The 14580-nt window shown below is 38.7% G+C and overlaps 1 protein-coding gene across 1 annotated transcript; it reads left to right on the top strand.

The window, feature by feature from the left end:
* Positions 1-2376: 2376 nt before the first annotated feature.
* zgc:92162 (group 10 secretory phospholipase A2) lies at positions 2377-14176 on the top strand. Its single transcript, XM_034219539.1, has 4 exons — positions 2377-2499; positions 6393-6561; positions 7177-7283; positions 11278-14176. The coding sequence occupies exons 1-4, from the start codon at positions 2454-2456 to the stop codon at positions 11424-11426; spliced, it is 471 nt and encodes a 156-aa protein (XP_034075430.1). The 5' UTR covers positions 2377-2453; the 3' UTR covers positions 11427-14176.
* The last annotated feature ends 404 nt before the right edge of the window (positions 14177-14580 follow it).

The raw sequence follows: 14580 nt of genomic DNA, 5'->3' as shown, positions 1-14580 counted from the left end.
GACTATTAAACCTAGAAGTATGAAAACTCCTCTCACCCTCTAACTCTTCTTCCTACAAACCTTCCTCTGGCAGTGATATTCCTAATCATTTCCTTTTTGAAATAATCAAAACATGAAGCCTCTTAGATCTTGTAAATGTGGAACTGTGTTTCATAAAGAGGCCAAGGACAACACAAGGAGTGATGAAATGACATAGCTTCACTTCCAGCATACAGTTCATTTACAATATATTATTGGGTTACTAGCTGCTCTGTTAGATTTCAGCTTATCCAGTGATGGATGAATTGTTTTTCACACACTTACATTGTACCTCACAAATGTATTTATTTAAAAAAAACATACCACACACAAATTAAATCTGCTCCTCAACACACATTGTATCGTGGTTGATTACATTATTTTGTTAGGGAGGTGGACATGACAATGTATCGGCTAAACAAGGATTATTTTACTCAGGAAGAAAATGCATTACTTTTAGAACATTGTGTACCTTCAAATGTTAATTTAATTAGCAGATTCAACTGTACAATGATATTGGAAATAAGAACCCTTTATTCTAATAATATGACATGAATATTATTATTGTTATGAGGAATGTAATAAATGATGACTTCTCTTTCAATATAATATGTATTCCAAATGCATGCACAGACTCCCAGCTGTACTGGTAACAGTTTGTTCTTAACATTATAAAAACAGGCTGAAACTCCTTTTGAATCCAATTATTATTATTCTTTTTGATCATTTGGTAATGTGCATCTATCTCCTTTCTCAAACAGGAGTATTTCAACAAAGGCCATTGGGTATGCTAATGTAGAGAAACCAAATATTAAACACCATCAATTGTCAGCATCTATCTTTGTGTTTACTGCACATTTGAGGCTTTTGCAAGCTTTTCATTCCGATGTATTCATCTTGATGTGATCTAAACATTCAGTGGATGTTTTGAGGCGATGGATGGAGCTGAAAATATTCAGATTCACGGGTATCGAGGGATGTGTCTGCTCTCATGAAGTGCATATCATAACTGCCAGGAGGAGGCGCTTATCTCACATTGTGCAGGAGCCTAACTGAGGAGCTGAATCACTAAACACTGTGAATATGTCCCCTGTTATCCTGCTACTCTTATGATTTAGCTGCCCTGACATTACCAAATTATGAATGACAATGGAGCCCAGCACAACAGAGCTGGAAATACACTCTTAGAAAAAATAACAAAAGATGAAACCCAAAGATATGACACTATTCATGCCATTTTCAGATCAGCAATTTGTCAAATAAACAATCTCAGCGGTGGAACTCAGACACTTGGAGTGCTGCTCTGTAAATCATACTGACAATAATGATAGTGGCACTTTGTTTTATATGGAGAGAAGATCTGTTCCCCACACTGACATGTTTATTTACAAGGGAGATGGAGGCAGTCTTTATGATTACAAAGGGAAAGCTATGTTATTAGAGTATGATTACTACAATCTGTAAATCTAGAGGCATTTGTTTGGAGGAAGTGGAGTCATATCATGTGTTGCTTAAAAAGGAAAAGCAACAATTAGACCTTCAGCTAATTAAACTATGTCCCTCAATTCATAGTCAAGGTACTAATACTTGTTTTGTATTTGTTTAATTCATTTACCACATATATTGTAAGTACATGTAGGCTACTTCGGCTAGTTCATTTTGTGCTACTTTGTGCTTCTACTCAAATACATCTCAAAGACAAATATTGTAGTTTTTACTGACAGCTATAAGTTACTTTTAAGAATGCATGTTTGCATTCTCTCTGTTTCAAGTGAATACCACACATCTCCAGATTTGGTGATCTCTAATTTGAATTTTTCTCAGCCCAAGGATCACATGTTTTAAAAAAAAAATTCTAAGCAGTAATACTTCACATTGACATAACCCTAAAAACCCAACTGCAAAATGACAAGAACATAAAAGTAAGAAGAACTCAGATCTTAAGTAAAAGTAATAATACTGCGGTGCAGAAATATTAACATTCTGCATTCAAAATGTTACTTGAGCACAAAATTATTAGCACAAAAGTATTAGCAGCAAAACATATTTAAGAACCTCATCTAGAAACAGACCGTGACAGACACCTGAAGCTCAGAATGACTTGAGCGTTATGTGTTAACTTGACTTGAACCACAATCACAGCAATGTTCAAGTGGCAGGGGAGATGCAGCACACAGGTTAACAAGTCAAAACAGGCTGGCAGGTATCTGTGGAGAAATGAAAAGACATCTCTTTAATCACACTAACACTGTTTGCCATAGATGTGAGAGGCAGGCTGTGTCCAGCAGGAGGCGTACCGTTAGACTAACACTGGATTAGCCTCTGGCCAATGGTGATGCTCAGGAGATTATTGAAGCAGTTTCTAAAAAAAACACTCCACTCAGTCAATGCTCCACTCTCGTCAGTGAACAGCTCTTGGTGTGGAGTTCAGCCTGATGCATGCCATGACTGCTTTCTGCCGGATACTGCTCCTGTTATCTGGTAAGGAGAGTTTTAACTTTGTGGATGAACTCAAACTAGTGAGGAACTGCTTGATAAGTTATTTTCATGGCACAGTGAGCTGCAGGTGAAAGCCTCAAGGAGGACGAAGTGTTATTCTAAGGGAGCAAGTCCAAACAAATTCAATGTATTTTGCTCTACAACATTTAATACTTTCCCACCATTTCAAATCTGAGCCTGGTTCAGGTGTTCAGGCAGAGCAGAGGTGGGAAATGTACTCAGATCTTGTACTTAAGTAAAAGTAGAAGTGCAGTACCAGAGTGTAGGAATACTCTGTTACAAGCAAAGGTGCTGCATTTAAAATGTTACTCAAGTAAAAGAACAAAAGTATTAGCATTACAAATATACTTAAAGTACAAAATGTAAAAGTACTCACAATGCATTTTGGTCCATTTCAGATTATTATATATGATATGTTTTGATTTTAAAGACGAACACGTAAGTTATAAATCCCCAACAGGTTACTTTATTGATTATTGATGCATTAAAGTGTTTATCAAAGCTGGTAAAGGTGTAGCCAGTTACTTTGTATACTGCAGGGTAGCTTGTGAATTTACTCCAGGTGTAACTAAAGTATGATTTAAGAGTTGATTATATTTCACATTATTATACCAAAGCTGCTATAGTAACGAAAGGTATTAAAAATAAATGCAGTGGAGTAAAAGTACAATATTTACTTCTGAATTGTAGTGGAGTAGAAGTACTAAGTAGCATAAAATGAAGTCTCTCAAAATTGTACTTGAGTACTTGAGTACATTTACTTAGTTAGTTCCCACCTCTGAGGCAGAGTAAAGCTTTCTGGTGTGAGATGTGAGTCAGTGTAAAGTTAAGTCTTTTTTTACTACTTTACTGTAACTCCGGGGTTTTCAGAGGGACTCTAGAAACACATGCATGTGAAAAACAAATGAATACCTTTCTAGATAGCGGTTGCCACTAAGTTGGCTATTTAGGAACTGTTTTTTTCACAAAATAAAATGTGATAGTGACGTATGATACAGAGATTGAATGATATGTGCATATACGAATATCAGCACATCAAACACATTGTAGTCATGCAGCCTTCAAAAAATAAAGAAGATCCAGTAGCCATTTACTGTAGAAGTTGGAAAAATAACAGAAACACCTCTACAAAGCATACAATGTAACAGCACATCATCATAAGTTATCATAATGGCAAAAACTAAGATGGCGCCGCAGATGGCCGCTTCGGTGCGCTTTGTTGTTCTTAATATAGTTCGCTATCTGTGTACTTTTTAAAATGTTGTTTTAAATGTTTTATGTATGCACCATGACATCAAGTCAAATTCCTTGTACGTGCGAACCTACCTGGCAATAAATCAGTTTCTGATTCTGATAAAGTTGTTTAACTCCTCTCTTGAAACGGTTCCAACAACAACAACAACAACAACTGAGTATTATAATCTTCATGAAGGTAGGATTTACTGCTGGACTGTACTCATTTAGTCTACTGTAGGTGTACCTAATAACATGGTGTACAAAAATATAACACCAATTTCAGTTTTTCACTACAGAATTGTCAAGGCCAAACAAACTTAAAGGTCCCCTATTATACTGTTTTTCATCAATGTGATGGAGACTTCTGAAGCAATGGAGACGAGACTCAAAGAGACACAAGGAGAGCAGGAACTTTGATGGCAAACACTGACGGTTTATTTGGAGCTTCGGCTGGAGAATTCACAAGACATATCGTGTGCCACGAGTTGACACAGCGGATGCCAAACCAATTCTGAAGATCTCTACCCCTAGACCCATGTATTTAGCTGGTTCTGAGAGAATCGTCAACATGCTGCATAACAAGATAAAACAGGCAAAGCACTATAACACCACATATCAGCTGACGCCAAGAGGCAGGAACAGGGAGACAAAACACTGAGAGCAGCACCCAAGGCTGCAGGTGCCTGAACTCAGTGAGGTCAGTACAAACTGATAAACTGGGTCAAAGTTATGGGCCTTGGAAAAATATTTCCCCAACAATCAATATATTATAGGTCTCTGTGAAGCTGACCGTTGAGCGGCCCAGACCAAGCAAGTAGGCAGAGGCAGAACGTCCAAAAATATAACCTGACGTGGGCATTTATTAAAATCATGTGCACAAAGTTCACAGCCTCAATCCTGCTGCTCTCCCTGCACACATCCTGCAGCCACAAGGATCTCACACACCCTACCAGCCTCTCAACAGACAGGGAAACAGAGCCTAAATACACACACTCCAATCAGCACAACAAGACACAGGTGAGGGGGGAGGAGACAACACAGGACACCAGGTGCACACAATCATCAGCCTGAAGCCGTCAGTCCATAGTGACGAAGTTACCTTCGTCACAGTCTCAGATACAAAAGATGTCTCTGAAGTGTTTGGCTCCAAATACCAAACAGATCATGCATTGTAGCATCCCATAAACCCCTATTTCAGCCCTGTTTCAGAAGTGCTGATTCTGGGTCTGTTACTTTAGATGAAAATAAGGAGCCACTCCCAACGCCCCTCTGAGAGAGATTTGGTTAAAAAGAACTAGGGCTGTCAGTCGATTAAAATATTTAATCGCGATTAATCGCATGATGGCCATAGTTAATCGCGATTAATCGCAAATTAATCGCACATTTTTTATCTGTTCTAATAGTACCTTAGAGGAATATTTTTCAAGTTTTTAATACTCTTATCAACATACGAGTGGACAAATATGCTTTATGCAAATGTTTGTTTATTATCATTGGAACAATGACAAATATTCTCCTGAATATTCTCAACACAACAACCTCTCTCTCTCTCTCTCTCTCTCTCTCTCTCGCTCTCTCTCTCTCTCTCTCTCTCTCTCTCTCTCTCTCTCTCGCTCTCTCTCTCTCTCTCTCTCTCTCTCTCTCTCTCCCAACCCTGTGTACTTCTTTGCACTGAGCCAGTTGCTCAAACAGACAAGCCTATTTAAAGTTGTCGGCGAAATGCCGCTCCTCTGTCTTCATCTTCAGTCAAAGCATGAGACTGAAGTTCCTGTGGGTCAAAATAATGCGCTGTGATGTGCAGTCGACACGTTGGATGCGATCCGAATTATCTAACTCAGCCCCTCGTCCTCCACAATGTTAAGCTGTAGCCACCCATTTAGCTACCGCTGTTGTTGTGCAGGCGTCTCCCCGGCAAACTTTCAAGCGTGGTCTGCCTCAAGCGAGCGGCAGGAGCGGGGCTGTCAGCATCAGCTGTGTGCTTGGCTTGCTGTTTAAAACACCTTTAACTTGACAGCCCTAAAAAGAACACAATGGTGCTCTAGGAGGAGATTCAGGTGAGTAGGTGGGGGGATGTTACCTTGGTTGGTTATTGGCTAATGGTTACACAAGCCAAAACATCTTTATGACATCATAAAGTGTCCAAAATCTGATCAGACAGGTTTTTATATAAATGGATCAGGACAAAAAGTGAGTGAATCTTTTTCCCAGAAACTTCCAGAATCTCTTTACACAGAGGGGACACATGCTGATGTATAAAAGACATGAAAAAGTGGATTTTGCATAATAGGTCCCCTTTAAAATACAAGTGGAAAGCTGGAGAGAGGAAAGTGTACACAAAGTGATATGATTGATGACTTGAGACGCCTTTCGTTATATTTAATTATGTATTTTTATTGCTAACACAATATCAAAATATCGTTTTTTTTAAAAACTGGTATTTTGTGACACCCCTAAATACTACAAAGAAGTCTTGATTATGGTAATTGTGCTGGAGAGATGGCAATTTCTAGTATTATGTATACCCATGAATATAACACCATATTTTTAAAACCTTACCATAAAAACACATCCAGAGAATATGGAATGTTTGTGTTGTTTACGAGACGAGAGTTTGTTCCTCCTCTTTCTTCACTCTGCAGTGGCTGTGGCCCCTGCGGTGACGCGCAGCTCCCAGCGGACGAAGAGAGGCTTACTGGAGCTGGCGGGAACCATCAAATGCAGCACGGGGAGATCTGCTCTGGCTTACATGATGTATGGATGCTACTGTGGGCTGGGGGGGCAAGGCTGGCCCAGAGACAAGGCGGACTGGTGAGGCCTCGGCTTCAATTTCATTTTTAATCACACTCTTTTAAAAAACACTGTCTGTCAAGTCTGTGTTTTTATTTCCAAGGATATCTGGACACATGATGATAGCGTGTAGCAGGCTGTAAACATCCAGCTGTCCCTATAAATGGACTAACTATACATTATGTGATGCAAAGGATCTAATTCAGCCCTTCCACAGATCATGCCTGCACATTATTTCCTCCTCTCAGTCCCCCTCCATCCTGCTCCTGCACACACACAGTTTCCGTTTCCCAATGAGTCGTCTGAACCACAGATGCTAGCCGATGGGTTAAAAGGAAGGAGACTCACATACTCCAATGGGTACTTCGAAATAAGCCCAAGAATTCCACACCCAAATCCTAATCGTCTCCTTTTTTCCTTCTTCGCCGCAAGCCACCGAAACCCCCTCAAACCAGGGAACTGCTAACTATCTGTTGTGAAAACTCATGTGGTGATTCTGTCCTGCCTTTTAAAATAGCCATGGTGTGTTTGAAACCACAGTGCTGTGACTACCCACCTACTGCTGTTTTGACCTTGCCTTGTGTAGTCTGGAGTTCAGCCTTCAAAATAAAACTAATTTCATGTTGTCTATCACAGGTGTTGCCACAGACATGATTGCTGTTATGGAGATGCAGAGCTTCTTGGGTGCCGAACCAAAACAGACCAGTATCAGTGGAAGTGTGAGGACAAGGAAGCGGAGTGTGGTATTGATTTTCTTTTGTGCTTATGCATGCGTAATATGTTGTGTTTGTAGAAGTAAGACAGCTGCTGTACACATAATGTTCTGTGCTTGGGTAAATCTGAATGTGAGACACAGATCAGGCTCTGTTTGATATACGGAAAAATCTATGAAAAACATTCAGCTGATTGGAGGGTAAGACAGGATGTTTGTAACATATATTTAAGCGCCCATAAACCATGGTGATGCCTCTATATAAATAGAAGCATACTTAATAAGGTGTACACACTCAATAACCAAAAATAGAGGCCTGTTGACATTCTTCAAATAACTCAATGTAGAGGAAATTATTATATCCACAATTTCTGTTCAGTAGTCACATTTACTCTAATTTTCAGAGAAGAAAATGATCCGTTAAAGGGTCCCTATTATACTCTTTAGGGATTTCCCTTTCCTGTTGTGTGTAATATAGGTTTCTGTGCATGTAAATGGTCTGCAAAGGCTATAATTCCCTTTCCCACACACTCCCCCCTCCTGCCTGTGGAGTCATGTGTTTACTTCCTACAACATAACAACATCATTATGTTAAACTTGCGCTTCTATTGGCTAGTGCTCCAACACATTTTACGTGATATGCTAAGGGGGGAGGGTTAAAATAAAACAATTAAAAAATGTGAAATAAAAGCAAAACAGAAAAAATACAGTAAAACATGGACAACTAGAAAATGCATTTCCTGCTGAAAATGCGTGTGAATGCTGTAAGCTGCGTATATTTGTTGCTGAATTTAGATGAAAAGCTGAATATATTATTAGTATGTTATTTAGTCTCTGGAGCTGTTTTTAGCTACAGAGACCAAGTAAGTGTGTTGCTGAACTTAGCGGAGAAATGCAGAAAAGTGAAATGATCTGAATCAAGATTGTTACAGCTCAAATGCATTGCACTGACTTTGTTGAAAACTTGAAAGTGAAATGTTAAACTGGAAGAGGAGGGAAAATAGCGATGAAGCTTAATATTTCAAAGAAAGAAAAAAAAAAAAAGGTATAACAACAAACTGTGTAGCCCAGGGGTGTCAAACTTAATTTCATCGCGGGCCACATTCGCATAAAGGTTGCACTTAAACGGCCGGTTGTAACTATATAAATATATAATATATATTAAATTATGTATTATATTACATTATTGCCTCTGAATTGGATTATTATCGGATAGGATAATAACTTAGTAATTAACTACGTCTGAAAGCAGAAGTCTAGGGCAAATAATTGCAAGTCTCTTCAGTGCGCATGTCACAAAACGAGATGCATTGTGGGACATGTAGTTTATGGGCAACCTGCTTCTGTAACGTGGCATGTACCCGTATAATAAACGTATTATATTCTTTGCAAGCTCTTGCGGGGCCACATCAAATGAAGTCGCAGGCCGGATTTGGCCCCCGGGCCTTGAGTTTGACACCCCTGTAGCCTCAATGTCCTGAAATAGCTGAATCATTTAATTCTGGAGCTGAAAGTAGGCTGAAGGAGTTAGATATGTGGTGTGTTCAACAGCATTCCACTAGTGTGAATGCTATTCAACAGCTGTGGAAGGAGTGTCATTTTGCACACGGTGTAGGTCAGGGGTGCCCAACCAGTTGATCGCGATCGACCGGTCGATCGCGGGGAGATTCCCAGTCGATCGCGAGATGTGTCTAAAAATAGAACAACAATATTCTGTTTTATCGTTAATGTCCTATAACATAATCTTTCTGTGCCAGAATAATGCACTTGAACGCATCAAAGCTTTGTGATTGGCCGCCGTGACCCCATGTGTCGGGGCGTGGCTAGTGGGCAGTGCACTAATTGCTAACGTTGTCCGTATCAACAGGAGTGACAGTCCGCACACAAACAAGACCGCAATTATGGCAGAAGCAAAACATATATAATTTTAACTCCGAGTGGGAGGATGATTATTTTTGTATTTATTCCAATTCAAAGTCCATCTGTCTCATCTGCAATGCGAGCGTAGCTTTATCGAAGAAGGGTAATTTAGGAGCGGCATTTCAAAACAGTGCACAAACGCTACGAGACGGAATTCCCTCCTAATTCTGCCCTACGCTCCCAAAAGGGGAGGGGCCTGAGAGGACAGCTAAATGCACAGCAGTCCATTTTCACCAGGCCCAACAACAAGAGCAAGGCTGCTACCATAGCATCTTATCGTGTCAATCACGTTCTTGCGAAACACATGAAGTCTTTCAAAGACGGCGAAGTTGTGAAAGAAGCATTCCTGGAGGCTGCCGACGCGCTTTTGGGGGACAGTAAAAAAACGGTAGCATTTCAACAGGTTTTTGATATAATAAAAACTCAAGTTAGATACCGTTATTAATAAGCTGTAAGTTTTAGTTTGTTTGAACTTATTCATTATAATTATTGTACAAAATGGTTGATAATAGTCTATTATCAATTCAGGTTAAGAAACTAGTGTTGCTTGCATCCTATTTTAAAGGAATTTCTTTTTATAATCTACTCAAATGCAACAAAAAAAGGGTTTGATTCTATTAATTTTGTCTATTTTATTGCACTGTTGCAGCAGATTCCTGTGTAGCTTCAGATCTGAGTTGTCTTATTAGTAAGCCTAATTTATACTTTTGTAGCAACACTATTTTTATATAATGGCAAATAAAGGGTTCAGAGTCTTTTCTTTTGTTCCTGAGTCATATGTGGCAGCACTGTTCAATGTTTCTTGAAAACATGCACTGTAGTGTGACGTGTGAATAAACACCAACTCTGTATCAACAACACTGTCGTGTAACTTCAGTTAAATACTTGTATGTGTGTAGATTAGAAAGAGGTAAGATAAAGGATCTGCAGTATTTTATGAAGTATTCATCGTACAAAGGTCAGTTTTATACAAGTAGAAGTGTGTATTTACCTGGTAGTAAGCTGTCAGTAATGGCTACGCCTCTCTATTTGGCCTGGTAGATCTCGGCAGACTGGCAACTTTAAAAGTAGCTCTCGGTTCAAAAAAGGTTGGGCACCCCTGGTGTAGGTAAAAGAGGATTTTAAGTGTTGTTCCATAGACACCCATTATAAAATCTAAAACGGCCTGAAAATTTACCAAAACTTAAACGTTGATAATTCAAAAACTGTAAAAGATATCAAAAATCTGTATACAACTTTAATAGCTGATGATTGTGATCATTTCACACACACAAGGGAGAAAAAGTTGGAATGAATTATCTAGCCGAAAGTATGTGGAAGGAGTGCTTTGCACAAGGTGTAGCTAAAAGAGGATTTGAAGGTTCCTCCCATTGAGTTACATGTTAAAAAAAGAGTTTAAAAAGCTGAATATTTTGAAAAAGTTTTTAAAAAATGTAAAGTTTCTCATCATGTGCTGAGGAGGCTGAATATTTTTGATATTTGAATGGCTTCTGTAGCTGAAAGTAGGCTGAAGTTGTTTGACGGCAAAACATGGGGAAGAGGAAGAAGAACATTAAAGAAACAGAAAAACAATAGTGGAATGCTGTTGCACAGCACTCCACTAATGATACCAGTGGGAATTGAAAGTTAACCCAAATAAAAACCACATTAAAAAGATAGGTTTTTAATTGACTTTTAAAGATTTCAACGGAGTTTGCTGTTCTAAGATCCACGCGGAGGCTCTTCCATAGTTTAGGGCCGTGAAAACAGAACGCAGCCTCCCCAGGTCTCTTGTGTGATACCCTTGGGATTTCTAATAGCAGGGCAGTGGAGGATCTAATGGTTCTTGTTGGAACATAAAAAGAAAGGCAATCGCTGAGATAAGGTGCTAGGTGATGTAAGGCTTTGTAAGTTAATAAAATGACTTTAAACTCGATACTAAAGGAAACAGATAACCAGTGGAGTGATGCCAGCACAGGTGAATTGTGATCTCTTTTTGTGGTGGTTTTGAATAAGGCTAGACTTGTTTGTGAAACGAACAGCCAGGGAGAATGCATAAACATTAACACAATGTTGTTGAGAAAACTTTAAACACTTAAGGAAGACATGTGTGTTCTTTATTGCAGATGATCTGGAGGACAAATGTGAAAAGATGCTGTGCAAGTGTGACAGAAACGCTGCCAAATGTTTGAGAAAAGCACCCTTCGACCAAAAATATGCCCTATGGCCAGATTTCCTCTGTGGCCACGACCATCCAATGTGTAGTATTTACTGACACAATATTATTTTTTAAAATATTTTTTTTATTTTTTTATTTTTTTCACAATGAGTTACATTATAGGGTATTCTTCCCTCCCCCCTCCCGGTCCTACATAGTAAAGTAGATAAATAAATAAATACATATATAGGTAAAAATAAAGTAATGTAAAAAAAAGAAAAATACACACACATTTACATACACATATACATACACATATATACACATACACATACACATACACGCACGTGCATACATGTATAATACAATAATAAAATACATGCATAGTCACCCCTTCCTTCTTAACTTAGTGTCTTTAGTTCAGCTATGGGCTATCGCAGAGCCCCAGACAGATTCAAATATTTCTGATGAGCCCCTCAGGTTATATTTAGTCTTCTCCAAGTTCAGATACAACATAAGATCTTTAAGCCATAGAGATGCTTTAGGTGCTAACGAGGATTTTCATTCTAGTAGTATTCTTCTACGTGCTAATAGAGATGCAAAGGCTATACTGCCCTTAGTTTTCCTCCTCATCATTCGGTGGCCAGGTAGTACTCCAAAAATGGCAGTTTCTGCACATGGTGTCAATACCATGCGCAAGGCCTCAGCAAGGTGTTTGAAAATGCTTGTCCAGTATCAGTTTACTGACACAATACAAGTGCCTTTTGTAAATAAAGCATTTAACATTACTCATGCTAATGGCATAAATATCTGACTTGTATTGTTTTTCTTTACTGTTATCAGACTCTTGAATTAAAGTTGAAACCGATAAGGAAGTGTGTATGGGGTGATATAGAGTTGTTGCAAACACCCTGTCTTGACTCCAAGCTGCAGTAGAATCACACAATGAAAAGGCAACTTGAGCGTTCCTCTGCCGAAACTCAGACAAAACCCAACCCGGATGTCAGATGTTTATCCGGGAGGGAACGATCAGATCTGCTGCTCACAACAACAGAACTTTTATTTGTTGAATTACTGTGCAGGGCATTGCCCGAATTAAAGCTCTGACGTTGACTCAGCTTTTTTCTGGCTAGTGTTGATTCAGTGGGGGTTTAAAAATAGGGTTCTTAGACATTTGGAAAGCCAATGTGCAAACTGAGGTTTTCCTACTTTGCTATTTTTAAAATCTGCTGTGACACTTTCTTTCCTTTTTTACCACCAAAACCCATGTATGAAATATTGTCGCTGCAGGTCTTACATGTTCACTTCCTTTAAAGGCATTAGAGTTCCACTACACTCTTACAGATTGTAATACTTAAAATAACTTTTCACCACGGTCAATAAATAGCTATTAAGTGATCTCATGTGATGTCATTGGCTGTTCATCATCACTTGGTTATTATATGATATCTATAGACATTGGCCTGCAGATGGTGCCATATTCACAAATAGTACACTTGAAGCCCACTGACACAACAGGAAATATGCATTTATGGAAACATCCTTGCACAATAAGAGTCTTAATATGACTAACGTTAATACAAAATATATTATTTAAATATATTAAAAAAAGTGATTATGCATTGAATTTCCTTGTGGCCTGTTGTTGACTGAGTGTTTGAATGTTTACATGCTCTAAATTAGATTTATTTTGGTCCAGTTGGTTTTGGATTTGGCTTGGGAACCTCCCCAGTGAAAGTCCCACTCTCAAGTCCTAACCCCATTTCCCCCCACACCCAGTAAACATGACCACCCGGCTGTAATCAGAGTAAACACAGCCCTCCCAGATGTGACTGCTCAAGTGAGTTTTTACGCTGCGAAGCTCCGTCCGTGAGTTCACACGGGAAACTCAGTTTCTTTGTTGAGTGTGGACTGAAATGCGAGATGATGCCGTGGTGCAGTGTCCAAAGCCCGGGACTGGAAATAAGTATCTGGGTCATGGCCCACAAACACTTGCCTGATTATGTCCAACAAGCGGGCATGAGTTGTGAAGTTATGGAATTCATACGCCTCAATCCGAGTCCCACTGTCCTGTTAAAGTGTGTTGTTCTACTTCTGTTCAAACAAGAAGAAAAAGGTATGGAAATGCAATTAATACAACCACTGTGTAGTTAAAGTAATAATTAGGAAGCCATCAACTGCCATGTTTTTTCCCCCTCCCTTTTTCCAATGATATAAATTCGCATTTATTATTTTTCTCGAGATCACAAGTTATTTATGTGATTATCTCCAAATAAAAAATGGTCTTTCCCTTTCATTAAAAGGTAATGACAATCGTTCAAGTAGCCTACTTTATTTCCTCCGTCAGTTAATTTTTGTTTTCAAGAAGAAAGGTTATTTATGTCATTATCTGGAAATACCAAATGTTGTTTTACCGAGATGAAGAGATAGGTCCTATCATGTTTAGTTAATGAACTGTTTTCTTGTGATCTCAACAAACACAATTAATGTAACCATTGCCTTTCGGGGCTTCCGTAACATGTAAACATCTTGTGTTGTATAAAAATAAACATTAACTAACCTGTTTTTGATGGAAGCCATTAATGGCCATGACATTTTATTTTTTTGTTTTTTTCCTTTTTCAACAACTAACTTGTATTTGTGTCCTCGAGAATACAAGCCATTGGTGTCATTATCTTGGAATAACAATGTTGTTTCCCCTGGATAATGGGATGATTTTCTTTGGAAATGTACATAATTCATTTGAAATCAGAAAAATAAAATAAACGTTTTAATCTGGAATACAGATCATTTTTTGATGATGACATAAAAACACATGTGATCTCGAAAGTACAAGTAAAAGGAAAATAAAATGATTGAACCATGGCCAAAATGAAATGTGCTCTTTTTCTTAGCTGCAGTACATTATGAGTCCGTACTGCAGCTGTTTGAATTCATGAGATCTGAAACTGATATGAAACATCACAATTGCAGTACCCTCATCTATTTAGCCTTACTTATGGATTAACACAGGCTTTCTCAAGCAAGTTACAGGTTTAGGATAAAGATTACCAACATAATTAGCAACATTGTTTTGTCAGATGTATCTGATTAAATTGGCCGAAATAAGCTGTCTCATGAGGACTGTGACCTTTCCAGTTTTTCAGCTCTCGACTTTGTTGATGATCTCTCTCTTGTCCGGTTCTGTCGCCAAGTGCCGACATCACACCGTCTGTTTGTGCTTCATACGCATCCTATCCACACCGAATGGCTCTTCTGTCTTTTATGGATC

The sequence above is a fragment of the Gymnodraco acuticeps genome, unplaced genomic scaffold (assembly GCF_902827175.1).
Source record: "Gymnodraco acuticeps unplaced genomic scaffold, fGymAcu1.1, whole genome shotgun sequence".
Taxonomy (NCBI): Eukaryota; Metazoa; Chordata; class Actinopteri; order Perciformes; family Bathydraconidae; genus Gymnodraco; species Gymnodraco acuticeps.
The sequence above is the reverse complement of the archived record's forward strand: the minus strand, read 5'-3'. Positions and strand labels throughout refer to the sequence as shown.

What these genes read in the sequence shown, in the direction of transcription:
- zgc:92162 (XM_034219539.1), top strand. Translation starts at nt 2,454, where the DNA reads ATGCATGCCATGACTGCTTTCTGCCGGATACTGCTCCTGTTATCTG. An exon ending in GATACTGCTCCTGTTATCTG is followed by an intron (nt 2,500 to 6,392) that starts GTAAGGAGAGTT and finishes TTCACTCTGCAG; the next exon opens with TGGCTGTGGCCCCTGCGGTG. An exon ending in GGACAAGGAAGCGGAGTGTG is followed by an intron (nt 7,284 to 11,277) that starts GTATTGATTTTC and finishes TCTTTATTGCAG; the next exon opens with ATGATCTGGAGGACAAATGT.